The sequence below is a fragment of the Empidonax traillii genome, unplaced genomic scaffold (genome assembly GCF_003031625.1).
Source record: "Empidonax traillii isolate 1590-97213 ecotype Southwest subspecies unplaced genomic scaffold, ASM303162v1 scaffold627:size381796, whole genome shotgun sequence".
NCBI lineage: Eukaryota > Metazoa > Chordata > Aves > Passeriformes > Tyrannidae > Empidonax > Empidonax traillii.
The window spans coordinates 16,793-38,931 of record NW_020955820.1 but is presented as its reverse complement, the minus strand read 5'-3'; the positions used below and the strand labels follow the sequence as shown (position 1 = coordinate 38,931).

General features: G+C 38.8%; 1 protein-coding gene across 2 annotated transcripts in view; it reads right to left on the bottom strand.

The window, feature by feature from the left end:
• The window catches only part of WDR11 (WD repeat domain 11), a 35,720-nt gene that overhangs the window by 2,505 nt on the left and 11,076 nt on the right, over window positions 1-22,139 (bottom strand). Inside the window, exons 8-26 of one of the 2 annotated variants that reach the window (XM_027898886.1) lie at window positions 21,350-21,545; window positions 20,357-20,460; window positions 19,064-19,243; window positions 17,855-17,939; window positions 13,066-13,172; window positions 11,503-11,578; window positions 9,929-10,037; window positions 9,498-9,622; window positions 8,978-9,125; window positions 8,076-8,182; window positions 7,822-7,936; window positions 6,008-6,179; window positions 4,692-4,800; window positions 3,894-3,956; window positions 3,255-3,320; window positions 2,543-2,714; window positions 2,359-2,454; window positions 1,250-1,415; window positions 336-433 (exon numbers count right to left, since the gene is read on the bottom strand). In XM_027898886.1, coding sequence (XP_027754687.1) covers window positions 336-433; window positions 1,250-1,415; window positions 2,359-2,454; window positions 2,543-2,714; window positions 3,255-3,320; window positions 3,894-3,956; window positions 4,692-4,800; window positions 6,008-6,179; window positions 7,822-7,936; window positions 8,076-8,182; window positions 8,978-9,125; window positions 9,498-9,622; window positions 9,929-10,037; window positions 11,503-11,578; window positions 13,066-13,172; window positions 17,855-17,939; window positions 19,064-19,243; window positions 20,357-20,460; window positions 21,350-21,545 — 2,294 coding nt within the window. The remainder of the gene's footprint in view (window positions 1-335; window positions 434-1,249; window positions 1,416-2,358; window positions 2,455-2,542; window positions 2,715-3,254; window positions 3,321-3,893; window positions 3,957-4,691; window positions 4,801-6,007; window positions 6,180-7,821; window positions 7,937-8,075; window positions 8,183-8,977; window positions 9,126-9,497; window positions 9,623-9,928; window positions 10,038-11,502; window positions 11,579-13,065; window positions 13,173-17,854; window positions 17,940-19,063; window positions 19,244-20,356; window positions 20,461-21,349; window positions 21,546-22,139) is intronic. The other variant, XM_027898888.1, reaches the window with a different exon arrangement.

Sequence of the window (22,139 nt, the reverse complement as noted above, 5' to 3'; positions counted from 1 at the left end):
AATCCACCGCCTGGTTACTTATCGACTGCCAGGAGTGGATTTGTAGTTCATCACAAACCCTTGCGAGGTTGTGATGCAACCTCACAAACCACTGCTCAAAAATCAGAAAATTGAGTATTCCAACCCTTTTTAGGTGGTCCCAATCCCAAACCTGTAACAATCCATTGAATGGATTGGCTCGTAGAAGGCTAAGACAGGGGAAGAACTGATGAAGGTATCTCAAACTGATGCTTCAGTTCTTTAACTCTGGAGCACTTCAGCACCCTCATCAGCCTTCATGCATATGCTGAGTAGGTAGTTCATGCTGGCAAACTGGAAGCTGGGGAGTGACACACCTTGGCCAGCCACGCTGCACGATTCCACTCGCCGTAGGTCTGCAGGTAGCGACAGGCGTCAGCAGCCTTGTCGATCAGACACAGCAGCTGCACTCCCTCTGGGGAACAAAAACCACTCCAAAGAGTAAGTTAGGGGGAAGAAAAGTGTCATCAGGTCATTCACCTCCCCCCAAAAAAGCATCTCTGTATCCTTCTGAGCACACAAAGATGTTGAGAACTCCTCCTTTCCGGGTGTCAGCTACGGGATCTTTTCCCACACAAAGCTCTCATTTGTATTTGCTCTAAATAAAAATGGCAAGGGGTTCACAGGATTTCTCCTCATAAAGAGGAGAAATAGTCTTTAATAGTCTTTAAATGAAAATAAAGGATTAGCCATGAAATCTATTTATTTAATTTACCATCCTGGCCACAAGGTATTGACAGTGAAGTGATACTTGTCTACTGAGTGGAAAGTATTTTTCCAGGCAAGTACAGACATTTGTCCTTTCCCTGCATGTCTTTGAGTGTTTCAGTCAATTGTTACAAGGTGGACAGCTCTTGCATTAAGTAAAATTAACCTCTACTTGTAAGAAAACACATGTTTTGAAACAAGGTCTGAACTAAAAAGGAAACCAAGTCCACGTTCCGTCTCTGTCATAGGGCACTGAATTTTAATCAGTACTTTAGGTGGAAAAGTGGAAAATACTTACCTTTATGTGCTCAGCCTCTTTTCTGCAAACAATTGCCACAAGATTTACTCCAGAATTAACTTTTCCAATGAAAATGAATCAAAACTAGTTGAACTTTAGAACTGAGTTACTGATTATTTTTGAGTTAACTTGTGTTAACTCTGAAAGGCAGTGCATGGTGTAACAGATAAATCTAATACTGATCAGAATTACTAGTTTACAGGCAAGCAGAAAGTGATACTTTACCTGCAAGCTTTCCATTGGCTATCATGTTGGTTGCTACCAGTTTAATGGTGCTTTGAGATGGGCCAGACGAGGTGACAGTCGTGACCAAACAAGCTTTGAGTGAATCACAGTAATAATGGGCATTCTCTGAACTGGTTTCTAACAGCAGTTGCACTGCTCTGTCGGTCTGGCAAGAGAAAAAACACAACTTTGACCACAACATATTGACTTTTGTTTAAAAGTCTTTTTATTTTTACCCTTTTTAAGACATGGAGTAAATGAAAGTTATTCTAAAACAGGCTATAAAAATATCTACTGGTATAGCAAGCATTAAGATTCTATTTCAAAAAAAGCATCCATAGCAAGGATAGCACTTAAACCCCATCGTGAATACAATGCACATTAATATTTAGAATTAACTTTTATTTATAGTCATTCATTTCCTTGTTTAAATAAACTTTTGTAGGGTTATAGAAGGAAGAGGAACATTTAAACAGGTAGAGAAGAAATAAAATTGTAAAGATGCACAAGCTGGCCAGGATCTCAGAGACCATCAAGGATCTTTCAGGCACCTTTGACTGGTAAGATTTGCTGATGTCCTCAAACGCAAAGTGGCACAGAAATCATTTAAGTTCAAGCCAGTAACTCCAAAGCTATTTTTGGAAATGGATGCAGCACAATTACAATAGCAGGGAACAGTGCATGATCCATGCAGTAAAATACCAGCAATATTCTTATCAGGGTCTCACTGCTCAGCAGAGATCTCCTGCAGGCTCAGCTACATCCTTGTCATCCAAAAAGAGAGCACAAAGTGCACACTGAGTTATCCCAAAGATCTTCTAATTATTTCTGGGAAACTGAAAATGTAGGGTTTTGTTCCCAGTCACAAGATTGGAAACATTTTCATAGGGTTCCCACAGAAACTGTAGTAGTCTGGAGCAGGTAACATCAAACGCTATCACCTACCACGTCACCACACAGAGTCTGCTGTGTCATAACACACTAAGAAAATGGGTTAATAAAAGTATGAAACAACAAACCGAGTTAGAAAAAAACTTCACTTGAATAGGTTAAGTACATAAAGCAGAGAGGGGAAAGAAGAAGAAAAAATTCAAATATTACCCACAAACCTGGCCCAAGAGGAGAAGTTGATCAGCACATTTCCTGGTATGATCATACGTTGATCTCTTCACTTCCTGGAGATTTACTCTTTCAAGCTGGAATTTCTGGACGAAGAAAGAAAAGATTTTAAATGTTAGTTTATCGTGCTGATGACACTCTTCTTCAATTTGTTTTTGAACTCTTTTGAAATACCTGGAAGTAGGAATTTTCACACAGTATGTCGTAGCAGATATCCAAAGGATTCACCAGCTGTTCCTGAGGGACTGTTGTGTCTGCTGGTTTCCCAGGCTTTTCCTGGCACAGGCTGTGCAAATAGTGGGCAGCGACAGTCCAGAAATGCAGTTCAGATTCATCCCCATACAGCCTGAGAAGATACAAATCAGGATGTTAAGCAGGTTTGTATTTTTTCCTACGTCACATGAAAATAAGACACATTTAATTTTTTACAAGAACAAACAATGCATTCCTATGGAGGCCACAAATACTTTGCATTTATGAGACAAACTACAGGAGAAGAATAAGGAAAGCTATAAGAGCAATCAAATTCAGGGAATGTTCAGCACAGAAATATGTGGAAATTGATATCTATAATTATTTTATACTTAATCCCTAATATCCTCTTTCAACCCCAAGTTACTAAGTTTGAAAAACACCTTTGAATACAGACAGACTAAAATTAGTTCACTTTAAGCAGAAGAACCACAGGGAACAAATAACTTTGAAATAAAAACCAGGCCTTCCCCTGTTTGCATGTAATCTACTGTGAAAGTTCTAATGGGTGAAAAAGCAGTTTAGGAGTTAAAAAGAACTGTCTGAGTACCTAAACTTCAGCTCATTCATATGCAATGAGAGCATCAAGAGTTTACAAGGAAACATCTGGTAAAATTATCTGAATCTCTACTACCTGGCAACCAGGAGACATCTTTGCAAGAGGCTGAAATCTGGATCAAGCAGAAGTTTCTTGATGTCACTGCAAAAGAGAAGGCCACAAATAATCAATAAAATGCCGTGCAAGTTTTTTTTTTGGCTGGTTGGTTTTCAACACAAGCAGGTTGTGTCACATACAAACTGAAAAAAAATCAAACCTCCATTTCCTTTCTGAATTCAAATCTATGAAAACAGTTATATATAATTTGAGATATAACTGAAATTGTATCTTCAATAAAGGATTTTTAGAATTTTGGCCTTTTCTTCCTCAGAGAAGAATTAAATATCCTAACAAAACCTGAAGTATTTAAGTAGCAGTGTCTGGACCAACATCAAAGAACCACACATCCCTGGGAAGTACTGCTTAAAAAATTCCAAATGCTCACTAATCAGTGCCAAATAATCGACCCTAATCAGAATTTTTAAAGCACCAATTTTAAGAGTTACATAAAAATTCACTTTGTTTAAAATAAAAGCTGTCATTAGTCAAGCTTATCTCTAGAGAGGCAAAAATCATCCTTTCTCCTTAAAGCTGGGAATTGTCACAAACTTCAGTTTTTTTGCCTTCTTAGAATTCTGTACATTATTACTCAAGTAATAATAGGAAAATTCTTACTTGGACAACGAATTCAACTGCTCTTGAAGAAGGTTTTTAATATTTTCATTCTCTGGATAATCTCTGGATTAAAAAAGACAAGAAAAAAGAAAGTTTCTTATATTATCAAAAGGACAGAATTATCTGAAATGGCAGTAGCAGAAAAACACAAGAACAATCTTTCCCATTTTTATGATAAGCCACTCCTGAAAGATTCTTTGGTTACTAGTTCCAAAACAGGAATGCAAGATTTGGTTTTGCTTTCTCTCAACCTCAGAGCCAGTGCCAATTCTTTCTTTTCCCATTTTTCTTCTATTCATTAGCCTTAAAATTAATGAAAATGCCAACGCCTGGAGCATCATTCTGTGCCCACAAGCAGTCCCCAAACACAACACAGGATATAAAATGTGAACAGGTACAGACAGGTCTATCAGAATATCAGAGCATCACTTTCAGTGGCACTTCAGGAACCACCTCTGACCACCACAGTAACTTCTAGAACAAAGAGAACACACAGTTGTTCCCAAAATTAATGTAACCTGTAAATAACCTAAAAATACTGCCAGTACCCTAAAGCAGAGAGCCGTTTTCAACAGCTACTGAGTGCAGATTTCAAGTGCTACTGAAAGCCAAAGGAAATAAAACACTTGACCTTAAAGCCTTTTCTCTTTATTACTTTTAGCACTAAATATTGAACCTGCTATCTTTTTCACTGTCCTGAAGAGTGAGAAAACTTAAATATCTAACAGTTATTTGCACAGAAAGACCAACAAAATATGTAGGATTTAAAAAAACAATAAGATGAATATTTCTCCTTACATGTCCGTTATATCTAGAGAATATTTCTCATCCCATGGCTGATGCAACAGGAATGCTTTTAAAGCTAATGAAGCCCTTGGAACAAGCAGATAGGGACACCAGGCAGGTTCTGAAACAAAAGGCAAAGATTCATTTTGGAGTGGTTCATGTGCAATAACGCTGTGTTCAGGGAACAGAAAATGCACCACCTTGCTTGCCAGCAGAAGAAAAATCATAAATAACAAGTCTTTTCACACAGCCAGCCCAGGTGACCAGATATAAAAGCTTATCTCTCCACTCAGGCAAAAACATTTCATAGAAGGTACAGGCTTATCAACCATCCTCTGATGAGAATTTCAGGACATCCCATATTGGATTTTAGCCACAGGCTCCTGGAACACGTGAAGTAGAGCTGTGTACAAGGATTATTATTACTACAAGGACATGCTGGAAAATAGGGAAAGCTGTGCCCAAACGCATCATAATGCATGGTTAGTTTTGCTTTGCCCCTGTGGTTTCCACAGTGTAAAACAAGATTAACACCCATCATCTGGAAGGGATGTTGGGAAGTTTAGTACCTGTCTGTATTAGCAGAGAAATTAGATGAAAATTATAGGATTAACTGCTGTCAGACAAATTTAAAAGTTCTGTGTTCATCACAAGGTTTGGGTGACTGTGCAGTAAATACAACCTTTAAAAGTGACTGAGGGGTAAAACAAGCACCAACTATTAAATATTCAGACATTCCCTGTATTTGTATGCATTGAATGCTGCAGGAACCCAGTAAATGTGATTCTGTAATTAAAAGATTGCCAGAGTGTAGAGGCAGGACAGCTAAATCACAGGTAACCTTACAGCTGGCACATCCTAATTGAAGCGTGCTTGGCTTTACAAGGCTGATCTTTAGAACTTCATTTTACAGAACATTCATTTGACAGCAAAAATAGCTGTGCTAAATGACATGTTCTCTCAGACATTCCACGTCCCAGTTTTGCAAATCTGTGTTAGCTAGAATCTACAGCGTTTTAAGGAAAGCTAATGTTTTAAGGATACTCTATGAGTAAAGAAAAAATTGACTCAAAAGATGACAACAAAAGCAGTTCTTTGGAACACTAGTAATAAAAAATAAAAAATGTGGCTTAGTTAGCTAGTTAAATATTTAATTTCCCTTCTTAAACATATGGCAAAACAGTAAAAGAGCAGAATGAGTGCTGTTTGAAAGTTCAGTCTGAAATGCAATGAATTAAGATATTCAAAAAGTGGAAGTTGTTCAAAAAACCATCCAAAATGCAAGTGCATTTTACCCATCAGTTGACAGCCAAATGAAATCACCATACCTATGAGGTCCTGTTCATCCATCCTGAAACAGGAGGGTTTCATGGACAGGTCCAGGACTCGAATACATCCATCATCTGACGCCAGGACCACCTTGTCGGACGTGCACCAGTCCACGTCCAGGATCCGGAAATTCACGTTCCTTCCACTCCTTAAACTGCTCACCATTTGTACCTTGGGAAGGTTATTTGTCATTTTTAGTAGGCTCTCCATCACCCAGCATAAGGCTGTGTCACACACCCCTGAGGCACAGCCCGAGATTCACACTACAAGGTGAAGTTAGTGGTAAATCATTTTAATAATGGTCTTTTCTGGAGGGCAGGGAATTTAGAAGCCTTGGAGTAGGTCACATGGTTGCCCTGAAACAATACTTTTCCCAATTTAGAGGTGAGAAAAGATCCTTTTGAGTACAGCTGTACAGCTGCCTTTTGGTTATCTTTTCTGACATAAAGTTTCCAAGGGGAACTGGTGAAAATCTGCATCCCCTTTTTGATTCCAGTCCCCTGATTCAGCACATGTGCATCAAAACCAGAGTGAGGTTCTCATTAATTAACTCATGCTCTTCATTAACAAACACCTTCTTGGTAAATACTGAACCTGTCCAAAAATACATTTAGACACAGCATTAACATAACTTTAGGGGAATGGAATGGTTCATCATCCACAAACAAAAGAGAGATAAACAAAACACTCTGAATTGTGCTTTTAACTGGTCGGCAGCTGGACATTTTGTACCCCTTCTGCAGCATCACAGAACACTACAATTGTTAATGTCAGGAAACAGTAGCAAGAATTCCACTGCAGTCAACATTCTGCTGTTTCCTTTCACATGTTCCAGAGCAAAGCAAGGAGTTAGAGACATGTAAGGTACAACAGCTCTAGGACACCATCATTTTCATGATGAGAGAATTAGGACTGGTTGTAGGCAGAAGCTGAAGTGCTAAGCAGACAATTACATCTATAATAGCACCGAGATCATAAAATATTACTACAGATTTCTGGAAGATTTTCAGTTGAAATCAGCTGAAAATGTGATTTTAGTTTTAAATGCTTTCATGTAGGAAACTCTTTTGTCCTAGGAAAAAAAAGGGGGGAGTATCTTATGGCAGCAAAACTACTCAAGGAGAGACTCCTGCGATAATATTCTACTCTGCTTAAGTAATTCACAGTTGGTCATATCTGCTGTCCAACTCTTATTACCAGCAAATTTTCACACTGCAGTAATTCAGTGTCTGAGCTTGGAGCTGGTGCTCATCACAGAGCACACAGAAAAAAAACGAAATTCCTGTTTCACACCTGAACTTAGTCCAGGGGGCTCAGTTAAAACAGTACAATTCTCTCCCCTTCCCCATGGTACTATCATCCCCTGAAAGACATAGGAAGCAAATCCCAAAAGATCTGTGAACATAACTACAGAATTTCTGAGTAAGATGAGAAGCTAGACAATGTTGATGAACAAAATGTCTGGTTTTCTGGTATTCCCTAACAAATTAAATCAACTCTTGACTATGCACGGAATTTAAGAAACCACTTGCCCACAGGTTAAATTCTCAAAGTGGGGACTCCCCTTTAACTTTTCAAGGTCTGCCTCAAACCCATTACAAGAGGGTGACAAAGAGGAACTCAGACACATTGTCAGCTTTATGAGTGAAAGGGACTTTCCATTGATGGCAGCTTAAAAATGTTTTACAGGGAGTAAAAGTCTTCTGGGCTTCATCACACAAGAGGCAGCAAGAAATCATGACTTAGTAAACGTTACTCCTTGATTTTCAGAAGTAAAGTGTGTTTTTTGAAATTAAGTGCACATCAAACCCACCTCTTTGGAATCCCAGATTTCTGCCCCGTCGTTGTACATGGCGAGAAGTTTTTGGTTTCCTTTCCCCGGGGCAAATCGGATCTTCCTCACCCAACTTCGGTGTGTGGGGATCCCCCTGAGGAAAGGACAGTGCAAGGTTGGTATCAATCACCCTCCACCTGATATTGTGGAGAGCAAAAACGAGGAAGGATAAAAGAAGCCCAAATTCTGACACTCATTACGTCATGTTGGACAGACTTGATCTGCATTCCTACCTGGATACTCTGGCTTTCAAATCCCAGAAGTTTAAGTTTCCATCAACATCTCCAAGAACCAGTATATCCCCTTTCCAGGCAATGCATGTAATGCTGCCCATACTTCCCTGAAAATATTTAAGCACCAGAACTTATGGTTAATAAAGAGAGACATACAAATAAACATTTCAACAGTGGTTTTCAGAATTTAAAAAAAAAAAAAAAATAGACCAAATTCTACTCAGTTAAAACTGAAGCAGTTCTATCAAATATAAACATCTATCAAGTCAGTCATATTTGCTTCAAAATGCTTCAAGAGAGATTTCCTTGTAAAAGATTTTAGGATTATAGCAACAGAAATCAATTCTCTGCCTCTTGTTGCAAGGAAGTATCAACTATACAAAACAGTAGCATATACTACAGAAGGAAACAAAAAAAAAAAAGAACACCCATTTCTAAGTGTCAAAGCCTTTCCAGAACAATTTAAAAGAGAAAGAATTCTGGGGAAAGAACAAACTTAAAACTCACAGTTTCAAGTCCCCCTTATGACATAAGACAAAATCCATTAGCAGAACAGAATCGTGTTTCAGTAACTGCCCCTGTTATCCAACAGTTTGTATATGCTTTACTAAAAATACTTAAAAATATGTCATGCAATTTATTCAGAAAGCAAGTCAGGCCCTGTGAAGATTCCAACTTGTAAAAAAAAAAATTATTTATTTCAATGATGTTTTCAACCAAAAAAATGATAGGATTGTGAAAACAGAATTGTCACGGGTTTGAAGTTGGAATTTGTGTTACAGGTTTCAAACTACTGCATTAGCGACCACTCGCTGCTACAAAGCATATCCTTGATTTTTTTTCAGGCACTCATAGCTAAGAAAAAAACAAAAGCATCAATGATACAGAAAATTTGAACTCACATCAGGAGGAATTCTTGCACTGTCTTTTACTGAGTTTCCTTCTACTGTGAGGTGATAAACCTGCCCATCAGCACCTGTAAACACAAAGTGCTCTCTGGCAGAAATGTTCTGGCTCAGCTCTGATTTGCTTTCAGCTTCCTGTAACAAGCTTGAAAAAGAACACAACGAGACATAATTATTTCTTCCTTAAATGAGAATTGCAAGTTAAATTCCAGTTAGTGCAGACAGGCAGCATAAAATAACCCCAGATATGTTTCAAAGCAATTTATCTAGAAGCAAGAGTGAAAATTTCTGGAGTCAAATAACAGTTTTACTTCAAGAAGGAGGTAACCAAGGGGCTACAGGCACACCTGAGAGAAACCTCAAAGTACATCAAAGTCCCACATATAAAACCTGAAGGGAGGACCATGAAGTTGTTTTGCCTGTGACATACTCCAGAATCAGTTCAAAAACATTCTGTTCCACAGGGTGGAAAAACAAGCAGTGCTGCGGAAGAGCATCAGGGCAGAGTGAGAGGTACCTGATGACAGAGGATTCCACGCTGGTCACCTCAGTGTCTGATGCCACCGTCTGCCTGGCCATGGCCTCCCTGGCTGCCAGCTGCTTCTTCCTCAGGCTTTTTAGGTTATGGGAAGGGGACCATTCCTGGGAAAAATGTTCCAGGAAAATGGAGAAGACAAATGTTTATTCCCTGAACGTACTGCGGGTTGATGATGATTTGCAAGAAGGTTGTTTGCCATCACCCGAGGGGCAGCCCAGGTTTTCCACCGGTGCCTCCCTTTTGTCTTGCCTCTTTATGATGACAGATGAAAATGGTGACACGGGTGAAATGGTAAAGCTCTTATATGCTACAGATACAAATACAGATATTTTGCTACAAAATTGTTCAAAGATTTTTATACTATCTGGACTTACTGCATCTGATAAACAGTAACAGCATTTATTCCTTACCAAAGCAGTTGCTGTAGGGAAGTTTTTAGACATTTCTCTGAGCAGGGTGCAGGTTCTGACATCCCAGATCTCCAGCGGTTTGTCTTTAAATACCACAGCTAGATACTGCCTGAAACAAACGAGAATTTACTACAGCAAAAGTAATCATTCCATTTTAGTCTGAGCACTTTTACTTCACACATATTGTTCACATCAGCACTGTGGAAACCCTCAGAGATCAACAGGAAGCAGAGTAAACTAATTTGGCTCAAATCCCCCTCTGAAGCTTGTGATTCCCTTGAAGGGGGAAGGCAAAAGAATGTCTAAAAGGACTTCTCCTCAAAGCTAACAAAAATTCCTGTCAGGGGCTTCTGCTCAATTACTGCAAAGGCGACCAGGGAAGCAGTTCAGAGAAAGCAGCAGCACCTCTAATTTGGCCTTGAGTTGATGACTGCACAAGGCATCAGAAAGACACATCAAAAGTGTAGGTTGGACAGATTTTTTTCCTCTAATTCAGATGCAGTCGCTTCCTAATCCAGGAATAAATGAACATAAAACCATCTTCCACTTGTCAGTTATGTCTTGAGACTGTTCATCTGTGGAGCTGCACAAGTATAATACCTTTAATCTGCCACTTTTCACATTTAACTTTAAAATACAGAGGCTGTGCAGAATATGGACATTCTGCCACTGCAACTATCTCTATTTAAATGAACTACCCTTTCTTGTTCTCACTCAGCACTCTCTGCTCTCTTCATCTAAGCCCGTGACTGCTCTTAATTTTTGATGTGTTAGTAACACCATTAAATGCTTGAACTCTTCCAAATTCTCTGAAATGTATACATACTTCTGAAAATATCCCTACACAAGCTAGAGGACATTAATTTTTTTCCTCCACTGTAAAGAAAAACAACTTTTAAGATTTATAAACAACACCTTAATAAATTCAACACCACTTTAATTTCATTTAGACAGGAAAGGGAAGTAATATCCCAGAGCACTGCTATTATTATTTTTGATACTGTGAAGACCAGGGTCTCCTGTCACAGGCCTGAGTGCAAAACAATGAGGATTTGATAGTAAACAATTTGGCCACTTATCAGCTGCCTGTTCAAACAACTATATCTCACATCTGGTTTTCCAGTAAATACTTATTATAAAGGTGTGAAATACTTAGAAAAACTAATAAACCTGAAAAATCATCCAATTTTTAATGCCAAACTTCCCAGTTTTAAGTTAGGCTTAAGTTACAGAAAAGAGAATTAACTCCTAACAAAATCAAAGTTGACAAAAGCTGTTCAGCACTTTTATTCTCTCTAAAATTTATCAAAATGCCCATTCACTCAACACAATTTTTATAAGAAATAAAATACTAAAGACTGATCTTGCCATGTGATCGGATCCTGAAGTTACGAAGTCAACCACAGAAACATTCACAGCTTTTGCACTTGGAATTGATATCCTGAGGTATTTTTCTCTGGATCCTGCTGTACATTTTTCCACACCCCCTGAAGTGTTTTTTTTCCAAGGATCTCTGAGGCGACCCGCATGGAGCAGAACAAAGACCAGAAACTTGCCGAGGCTGCTGCACTCACTTCAAATGAGACACCTTGATCATTTCAATGGCCGGCTCGTCATTGCCTCGCTCCCCACGGAAGGCAACGCTCCTGCCTGGGACACAAACACACCAGGGGGAACACAGAAACAGTTACCAGACACAACATAAACAAGGGAAGAGTTCATCAACAACTCTCTCTGCAAACAGAAATAGTTTACAAACCAAGCTGGAACACCCCCAAGTAACCCACCACCTCTTACACCGCTCTTGTCACCATCGAAGTTTTGCTTCTCTTTCTTGCCAGCTAAAAGAACAAACCCCAAGAATTTATAAACTTATCCCCCCAAGAATTTATAACCTTACACACCTAAGAATTTATAACCTTATCCCCCTGAGAATTTATAACCTTATTCCCAACAAAATCTTCCCCCGCTTGCACAGAGTGTTGCAGAATTGCAGATGTTACACCCATCATTAAAATAAATAATGACCTACAAACACAGGGGCACCACAGCATCTCCTCTGCAGGCTTCATTCTCCTCAGCTGGCAAGGAAAATTCGAGCTTTTCAACTTTAGCTACTCTTGTGGGTTGTCTGTAGCTAAATATTATGTAGTTATCAAGATGCAGTTATCAAGAATTCTAGTTAGAGCTCTCATGTCAGAGGCCAGGCTCCAGGAAATCTTCCAGCTCTACTTTCCTCATTAGTGATGAAGCACCTCAGGAATTTTCTTTCTTTTTTTCTTTGGCTCAGAAATGCAAATATGAATTTTGTCCAGGTGTTTATAAAGCAAACACGAATCAGCACAGTTTATTTAGCCCTAAAATAGAAAGCTGGGCACACAAGTGATGGAAGAAGCAACAAAGAGTTAAATTGCTATTCCTTTATTGAAAGCTTCAAAGAGGAAATGTAACATTTTTAAGCAAACCATATGCTAAGGTCTCAGTTCTGTTTGTAAATGTTCAAAACTGATTTACAAGCTGAGTGCACAGGCAAAATCCCATTTTACATGAGATTAATTTCACAATGTGTGTTATCTTTTTGGGTTGGGTTTTAAACAGATGAACAAGGGACATTATATGGAAAAAAATTAAAATAATGTCAAGTTACAAGAATAAACTCTTTGTGCAGCATCCTGGAAATACATCAATTGAGTTTTTTCCATCAGCTCAAAAAACCCCACTAAAAAAAAAAAAAAATCGCTTTATGCTACATAAAGTAATTCAGAATTAGCCATTCAGGCTCTTCAATTAGAAATTAAATGGCTCCAGGTTTTCACATTCGAAAATAATTTAAAATTATTGAAGTGATTCCTATTTTGGGCTGTCCAATCTCCTCATTTACACCTCCAAGTATTGGGCAAATATTGAGTTCAAACACAAATATATTTGTCATCCACTGGGAGGCCAGAATAGCTGAAAAACACACACAACTCGTTCATTTTGCTATCAACAGTATCTTTTAAAAAGCGACTTATTTTCTAACCTTTCCAATTCTTTCTAAAAGTATCAGGTTTTATCACTAAAACACCCATTTTACACACATTCCCACAGTCAAATTCTGGCCATGGATGGGCCTGATCTACCTTGGAAACACTCACCTGTTGGGAGATCCACCAGCTGCAGCTCATTCCTGACCAGCCCCAGATTGTTGGGGGTTGATGTGGCAAAGGAAATGAACCCAGTCAAGCTGATCCACTCAATTCCCCTGGGGGCAGAAGGGAGGATGTGGAGCACGTTAGACAAAATATTTTAGTGGCCAGAAAATAGCCTGAAGTACAATTAATATTTTTTTTGTTGTTGTTGCATTTCCTTAAAAAAAAAAAAAAAAAAAAAAGCAGTGCAAAAGTAATTCTCCATGCTTTGTGGAAACATTATATTTAAGTATAAAAATAAGGTGTGCGTTTACAACTACGATGTAAAGATAAAGTTAATTAAATTAAATTAAAGAGCAGCTTTCTTTTCAGACCACACCAGCTCTTCTCTGGTTAAGGAAAAAATTTCAGCTAGAAGCACTGTCAACTTTTGCAGAAATCCCTCACATATTCACTTCTAGAGGGGACTGAAAGCACTGCTCTGATTAAATCGGTGGCTATTATCAAACAACTCAGATCTCCCAGCATACAGAGAAATATTTATATGGATAGCAGGGTGGGTGGACTTCATTCCTTCAGCCCAAAGAGACATAAAGATAATAAAAAAAAGAAAGGCCCTGACGAGATTTTAAAGGCTATCATTAAAAACCCGAAAACCTGCTGATTTTTTTTTTTTTTTTATTATTCTTTTAGATCATCCCAGGGCAGCTCCCAACCAAATCACCCCGGAGTGCTGCGAGGATGGGAGGTTACACTGCACACAACAAACTGTCAGCACAGATGGACTCCACGAAAATTCCATGAAATATCTCTGAACAGCACAGAGAGGACAGAAAGTGGCACTAGGTGGTACTGTTCCAAAAGCAGATCGTCCTCCATCCCCATTTCACTCACCCCCCTCGTGCCTGCAGAACCTGTTGAGGGCTTTTATCTGAGACTTAAATCGAGGGACTAATCTAAAAGAAAACTGAGACTGTTCTAACACACACAATATGCCCAGTTGAATTTCAACATGGATAAAAAGATTTGGGTTTTCCTCCAATCCTTCAAGCACAGATTGCTTAAGGACTGTTTCCAGGACAACTAAGTATTCTGTTACTTCAACTGTAAAATCATGGTGTGTGAAACGTGAGGAAGATAAATACCAGTGTTTATGATTTAATGTCAGTAAATCCAACTCACATTATTCTAAGTAGAAATTCCCCAAATGTAATGTAGATGGGTGCAAACAAAAAAGCACTCCCATAATATTCTGCACAGATAATTTACAGCCATATTTATTGTTTTAGTTCAAGCTTTAAAAACACAGGAAGCTTTTATCCCTTAAGCCCTAAAGAGAATTAAAAAATTTAGGACCCGGCCTTTTTTCCCAGCAGGACCTATGAAAGTTCAACCAATAATTTCAATCAAAATGAGAAGTTCTCGATGATTAATTGAAACATCACAGGAATGACTGACTAGGAATCTACAATTGCAGTCAGGTGTGACAGTGCAAGTCTCCAAAGGGTCATAAATCCAGGGAGCTTTCTGAAATGGAAGAAATGGGAATTTTGACACCTTTCCATCTTTTATCTACTGCTCCACTACGTTTTTTGGAAAAAGCCCAGGAACTCACAGTGCATTGTTACTGCTGGGAGTTATTCACCCTTCTCCTTCAAAGACCTGAAGCATTTTCATCAGCTCTAGTTTTCATCAGCCCAGGTTTAACAGGTTTTTTTCTCTGCTGCTGCCTGGCCATCTGTCAATACCAATAAATACCCAGAGAAAAAACCCAAGACACTCATCATCAGGAGGAAACCTTAGCTTAGCTAACTGCTTGCACCTGAAACAATAGCAGTTTTGTTCCTGTCAAACAAGCAAATTGAGTTGAAAGCACTGAAGGCAGGGGTTTAATCTGTAAGGAAGGAAACAAGTCGTGTCTCCCCTACTGAAACAGCTCCTTTTCCTCACAGAAGACATCTCTGCCCACCAGAATTAAGGGTTACATTCAGCTGCCAACTATTGCTCAGGCTGAATCTACTCTTTTCAAATTTAAAATTCAGGGATTCTGTACGTTCAGCTTCTCTCAGTCACTTCAGCAGTTAAGACTCAGTTGTTCTGATTAATGTTTCCAATGCAAACAATTTACAGAGGGTACTGGGGTGGATAAAAACACAAATTACTTTTCTAGCTGGGAATGGATTGTTGTGACTTTATGACATGGCAGCTGCTGCTTAAATTTAAGGATTATAAGAAAAAGAGAAAGATAAAATTGGAAATAAAAGCAGATGTGGGACCAAAGTGGAAGCAGATATTTTTCATTCTAATTTCTCTCTTCAAGGAAAGTTTTTTTTAAGGAGGTGATGAATGTTTGCAAAGCACTTTCCCAAAGGGCACTCAGCTTAAATTCAAATGTTAAAGCAGCTTCAATTCAACTGCTAAAAACTTGGATGTAATGCCATAATTCCCAAGCTTTGCCTGCAGGCCGTGAACATTCTCGTTACAATCAGTGAGATTTTAATTTTAAAAATGAAAGCTTCAGTGAAAAAGAAGCAGCACTGAGAGGTGCAAATGTGCCACTGCACCAGAAGTACACTGGAGGCATTTTTATTTCCATGGCTCAAATATATTCTTCTCTGCACTGAAGATGGATTATCATCTCCTGTCTTGCTACAGGAGCTTACACTGGTCCATGCAGAGAACAGGGATCAGATTTTGGTATTTTGTGGTTCTCCTAATTCCTCTTAGTAATAAGAATTTTGGGAAATCTCTGTACCCTCAAGGACAAAAGTCTGACCTGCTCACAGCTTCTTTCCCCCAGCACACAGGCCATATTCTTGTTTTTTCCCTCACTTACGTTCCCAGCAGTAGCCTGATTTCTTTCCCCCTCTGAACCATTTCTGCTGCTTCTTTATAAAAATCTCCTTATATCTCCATCTCCTTATAAAAATAAAACTAAACTCCACAGAAGAGTATTTACTTACACAGTTCTAAACACACTGTCCCAATCACAACACAGAACTTCAAAGTTTAAATAAAAAACAAAAATCCAAACAGAAACAAAACATCAGTCTGTGAATGCATGTGTAGCTTCTACAAAAGAACACTTTAATCCCAAAGAAATAGTAATTGCTTACACCCAAACAACTCATTACTTTGGCACACTTGATTTGTAAAGGAGAATTGCCTTACTTTTATTACATCCTCAGACTACAGAGCACTGGAAAAAAACTCTGCTGGCCTGGAGTTATAATTTCAGGGTATTCTCAAATTCCATACTAAAATAATGATGTTCCCTGCAGGTATATTTTCAGATACAGAGGCATTATCCAATCTATCTGCATTTCAGAGGTAAAGAAAGAATTCCCACTGGAAGAAAAAACTGTTGCACTCCATGAAAATTAATTAAAGTCAAAAAGAACCCCTGTGCCTCAGACTACATTGCTTGAAGCATTCCCCTGAACTTGAAAAAATTCTGTGGAAACTCATTCAGACTGTTAAGGCTGGGATTGAGGAAATTAGAACAAATATTTAGAAGACTTACCCACATACCAGCTTATGGTTAAATGGAATTCACAAATATTTTATTTTAGTTCTAAAAATACCACTTATTGAAGACAGTTGCTAGAAAGACAAATGTACTCCTGAAGTTTCTCAAAAGCTGCAAACTTGGGACAAATTGAAAAGCCCAAACTAACAATACTTCTAATTATAAACAAAGCTTTTTTTTTTTTTTTTCAGAAGTGTATTTATTTCCTCCTCTGTCTCCTAATTTTTTTAATCTGTGAAATGTTAGTAGTAGTTTTTATTTTGAATTCTATAATTACTTTAATAAAGAAAGGGCTGTCCTCTTGTGCTGCACAACAGAAAATAAAATGAAAATAATTTCACAAGTAGCTGTTGGTGTGAAACCATAAGACTCAAATGGTTCAGAATCAAAAGGGGAATTCTATTCTTACAGTTCCAGCTAATCACACCATAACAATAATTACATTTACCTCATTTTTGTGGTAGATTCCAAGCAGGTTTGCATAATGAACTCTCAGAGCTACCTATTCTCAGTCACCTCTCCTTTTCTTACCTTCTGGAGAGTGCACAGTAAAATGCAGACCTTATTCAAATAAAGACTTTATGACACAATTCTAAGACAATTTTTTACTAGTATTAGTCCTTGGAATATTTCATTTTCATGCTTCACTCTGTCTGGAAATATGCATCCTGTTTGGAAATATGTATCCAGCAAGCACCATTTTGAATATCTTTGCCAATACTTATCCAAAAACTTCTGCCAGTGCGCACACACAAACACACAGCACAACAGCCTTCAAACTTACTCTGTGGATAAATACTGATTCCTATATTCACTCTTTAAAATCTTCCAACAACACAATTGTTTTTACTTCAGTCAGGAAGTCTCAACAGCCATTTCAGCCCCAGGGGGACAAAGTAAATAAACCCTGACACACAAACCACAACTATTTCAAAGGACACAAGCCACGAGTCCAGACTGTTATATAAACAAGGCACTGAAAAAAAGGTTTCTTGTCCTAAAAAGACTTCTTTGTACTCCAGTGACTAAAGAGACTGGAAGGAGCTGATGTGCATCCCAGATCAGCAGCTCATATTTGTTTCAGTGGCATTTCCACTCCAATTTTGTCAGTGTTTTGCAGCTCACACTGTTGGGGTAAAGCCTGTACCAGAAATTTCCCTGAGTTTCATGAACAGGACGCCCACACTGCTGCTGTAACACGAGTCAGATGTTTCAGTTATTTGGTTCCTAGAAGGATTATAGCAGGAATTGAAATGAAAATCTTACTTGACTTCACAGGAATGGATGCTCAGCTCTTTGTGTAAGACTCCACTTGTAAGGTGAAACACCAGGACAGAGCCATTACTCGTGCCTAGAAAAATGGATTAAAAAAATACAGACACACATTTGAGTCGTCTTTACTTCTGTGAAAATGCAGGGTTTGCAGCTATTTATTTCTCTCTTTTTTTTTTTTTTATAAAATTCCTGCAACTATTACATTTTAGAATTTTAGAAAAGGCACTTTGATTTCTGGTACTAAAATCCCGAATATTGAACCCATCCAGTGATATCCACTTGGATCAAGACTTTTAAGGGAACCTGTTTATTATCGAGCCTGGAGAAAATCTGTTCATTCTTCTTGTATTTTCACAACAAACCCACCCAGCTGCAGAGGAAAGGATCGTTTCTGTTTGCTCTGATTCCTGGAGATGAGTAAACACCTCAAGGAAATGTATTAATTGTTATCCAGCAATAATGCCAGGGAGGAACCACAGGCAAATCTAACTGAATCATTACAGCAATTCTGCTTTCTCATCCCTGAAATAATGACCCCTTTCAAATTAGAAATCAGTAAGTTGGTACCTATGAGCTTCAGCTACAACAAAGACCTTCAGAAACACTGAAAGTTATGACTTTCTATTAGCACTTCTTTATACTCATATCACTTCATGGAATACAACACTGGATACCTAAAGAGCAAGTCAGATGCCTTTCTGTAAATGCACTTTATACCCACCTATTTGGCAACTATTCTAATATCCACATGGGTTTAACTACATTTGGAATAAGACAGAATAGATTCATCCAGAAAAAATAACAGGCTTTAAGTGTATTTTTAGATATTCACATTAGAGCAAAAATAAAGTCCATTTACTTCTTCCAGGAATGCAGGGCTGCAGAAATCCGTATTTCTTGATGTTCAGAATGAAGTGAGAGCAGCATGTAAAATGCTGAGCGTATCAACACACCATCAGCATAGTAAATGAAAGGACAAATACAAACTTGCTACTGCACTGCAATTTTTCAGGTAGCACTGCTGAAACTCAGGGCAGGAAAGAAGAATGCAAGGACTATCACATGAAAACCAATATAAGGGTCGGTCTTTTAATTACGTGCACGGGATCAAAAGGCAGATTTTTCTCTTCTGTTTTAGCAACTATATTTGCATTTAATACACTGTCTTCAGAGCAATGAATATGCTATTCAAGGACTCACCAACAGCCAGGATTGGCTCATAGTGTTTAATGTTCTTGGTTGTAAGGGGGGGGCACATGCGGATGGCGAAGGGGGGCAGAGGGAGCCCCGAGAGCAGCCCCGTCAGCAGGAATTTGAGGTGCACTTCCTGCAGAAATGAACCCCTCAGCTGCTCTTCTCCAGCACTTGCACCTTGCCCTGCTTCAAAATTAAAAGCTCTTGTTAGTATTGTTTTAATCAGAGGTGTGGTGGGAAGTTATCAGACACAGAAATTTATATTGTGAAAAATTACAAATTCTGCACGAGACACGTTCCCTCCTGTTTAGCTTTGTGTGGTGAAACTCTTTGGAAGGCTGCACTTCTTCTAATTCTCCAGTACTGAGTTTCTTTCCTAACACTAAGAAGGACATAAAAAGTAAGAAAAGAAAGCAAGGGCAGTAATTCCAACCTTCTTCCAGAATTCAGGCCCAGACAGTGAAGTGCAATCTACCTCCAGAAATACAGTGAATTGTCTCAGACACAGCAAGAGAGACAGGCCCAAAAAAAGATGTAATTCCTGTGCTGTACCTCCTGCAGCCAGCTGAACAAGTCCAAACGTTGCAAGGAACAAAACCAACATTAGCTATGATGTCAGTGACTGCAGGAAATGCAGCCACAAGAAAAACTCATGGAATCACAGGATGGTTTGGGATGGAAGAGATTTTAAAGCTCATCTTGTTCCAACCCCCGGCCACGGGCAGAGACATCTTCCACTTGACCAAGTTGCTAAGAGCCTTTTCCAGCCTGGGCTTAAAAATTCATGCCCTAAATGGCATCTTTAAACACATGAGATAAAGTGAAAATGTGTTAAGGTACCTACACCAGCTTAGACACCTCTCACCAAATGCAATTATTCCAAGCTGCACCTTTGTAACTCTGAGCAGCACAAGTCGCTTTGCCAACAAAAATTAGTTTAATAACATAAACCTAAGCATCCTAATGGAAAATTTGTCAATGTTGAAGAAGATTTCAAATAGCTGGGATGTCTCACATAAACTGGCTTGAAGATTAATATCAAAAAATGAAAGTGTTTTGGCCAAATTCCATTTTCAAACACTTTTTTTTTTTTCCTCGGAGAAAATGAACCTGAAGCATTGGCCCTCAACACTGGTCCCCAAATGGATTCATCTGATATTTTCTTTAGCAAACAGGAATTCTTTTATTTCAGATTTAGCATTTAAACTGCACAGAAAATAATTCTCAGAAATGCAGTTCTCAAGCTAAAATGCAGAGTGATTTAAAAAACCCTGTCACTTGAATGAAAGCAATCCTTACCAATCATGTTGTCTAAGGAGAGGTCTGGAAGTTTATTTTGGAATGCTCCCACAGGAATTCCACAGAAGGAGACTGGGGAATACAAAGGTGACGCACTTGAACTGCTGTAAAAGGAATGAAAAGAAGTTCCCAATGCAAACAGAGTCAAGTTGTCATCAGGACCATCAAATCCTGCAGGATCAAGAGCTCACGAAGGAAGACTCCTTCAAAATCCACCAAAGACTCTGTGCCAATTCCAAATATGCTTTACTTTTCAGCACAATCCTCAAGGCTCAGTGGTTCTTATAATGTTACTACATTTTGGGGGGTTATGTAATTATGACAAAGATCCATGTTTTGGAAATTACTCTTAAGGATACAAGAAGTAAAACCCAGGAACATATGGATTTTAAACAGCTTTTCCTGGGTATGCAGCACAAGGAATCCAACCAGCAGTCTTTCTGAGAACACCAAGAATAAAGACATTAAATCACTGCTGAGCAACAAAAGGATCTAAGTTGAAAATCTGGTGCTACCGACATTTGAAAGTGCACTAAGAAATCTATTTCTTTTATGGCAGTAAGTTATTTATTTTATTCAACAGTACTTTCAAGGCTTACTGCAGCAGAACGACCTTAATGCATTGAATGTTCAAAGAATTATATTACTTCACACAGTATTTGCAGAGACTGCTCAAAACCTACAATTCTAGAGGCTCTGTACACAAAAACATAGTTTATGCCACCACGTTCCAGTCACCTGCTGTGCAGCTTCATATTGCTCAGTGTCAAATTCACACAAATAGAGCAGAAAACCCTTCCCCCCCTTCTAGAAATGGAGTTCTTTAAAGACTCACACATCCAGTTCTTTCACTTCCCCAAGGAAAAGGGAACCAATCTATTTGGATGGCACGTTTTGTTCCTCTTCCTTTCACTCCCAGCACGTGCCACAACACCAAAAAAAAAAACCACCGAAGGACATCACGGTAAATGCAACAGAAATAAATCCCGTTACCTGTTGCGCACATTTCTGCCAGAAACACTAGATTTTAATTCCCAGATCATCACCCTGCCATCGCTGACTATGAGAGCTGCAGAGTTCTCATTCACCGGGCAGCACACCATGCTGAAGGGTCGGACTGTTTTTGTCACCCTGATGGCATCACACTGACTTCTTAAATCATAAATCAGCTCCTGAACCGGGTCTGCATCTGCAACATCAACGGCCCACACAGGACAAACCATCAGAGTGAGAAACACGGCATGTGATCAGTCACCAGAACCTCATCTGAAGCAGGGCTGAGCTCTCTGGTTGATATCCATGTTTCCTGAGCAACGACGAGGAAAAGCAATCAAAAGCCACTGATCTTGCTCTGAAGAGTTCTCCAAAATGTAACTTTGTCTTTCAAATATCTTATTCCACGTGGATCTCCCAAAACCTAAAAATTAACTGCTTCCCATCTGGGCACAAAGTGCTTCTGCTCTCCACAATCCAAGACTCCAGGTTTACTGGCAGACCTGGAAGCCAGGAATGTGGCTCAGTAGAAATCAGCAAACTGCCCAAACCCAAACAACCAAAAAACATCACTTGTTTAAATTTACAGAACTAAATTTTCCCTTTTTTTCCAACCTGCTCCATTATATTTAAAAGACCGTTCTTAGCAACATTTCATAAAAGAGACAAGAGTTTAATAATTTAGATATTAATCTAAAGCCCCTATCTTAGTTCTAAAATCAGCTTTTCCAATTTACCAAATGACTTCCAAAGCCTTGTGTTTGCCTGAAAAATATGTCCCTTCTTAAAG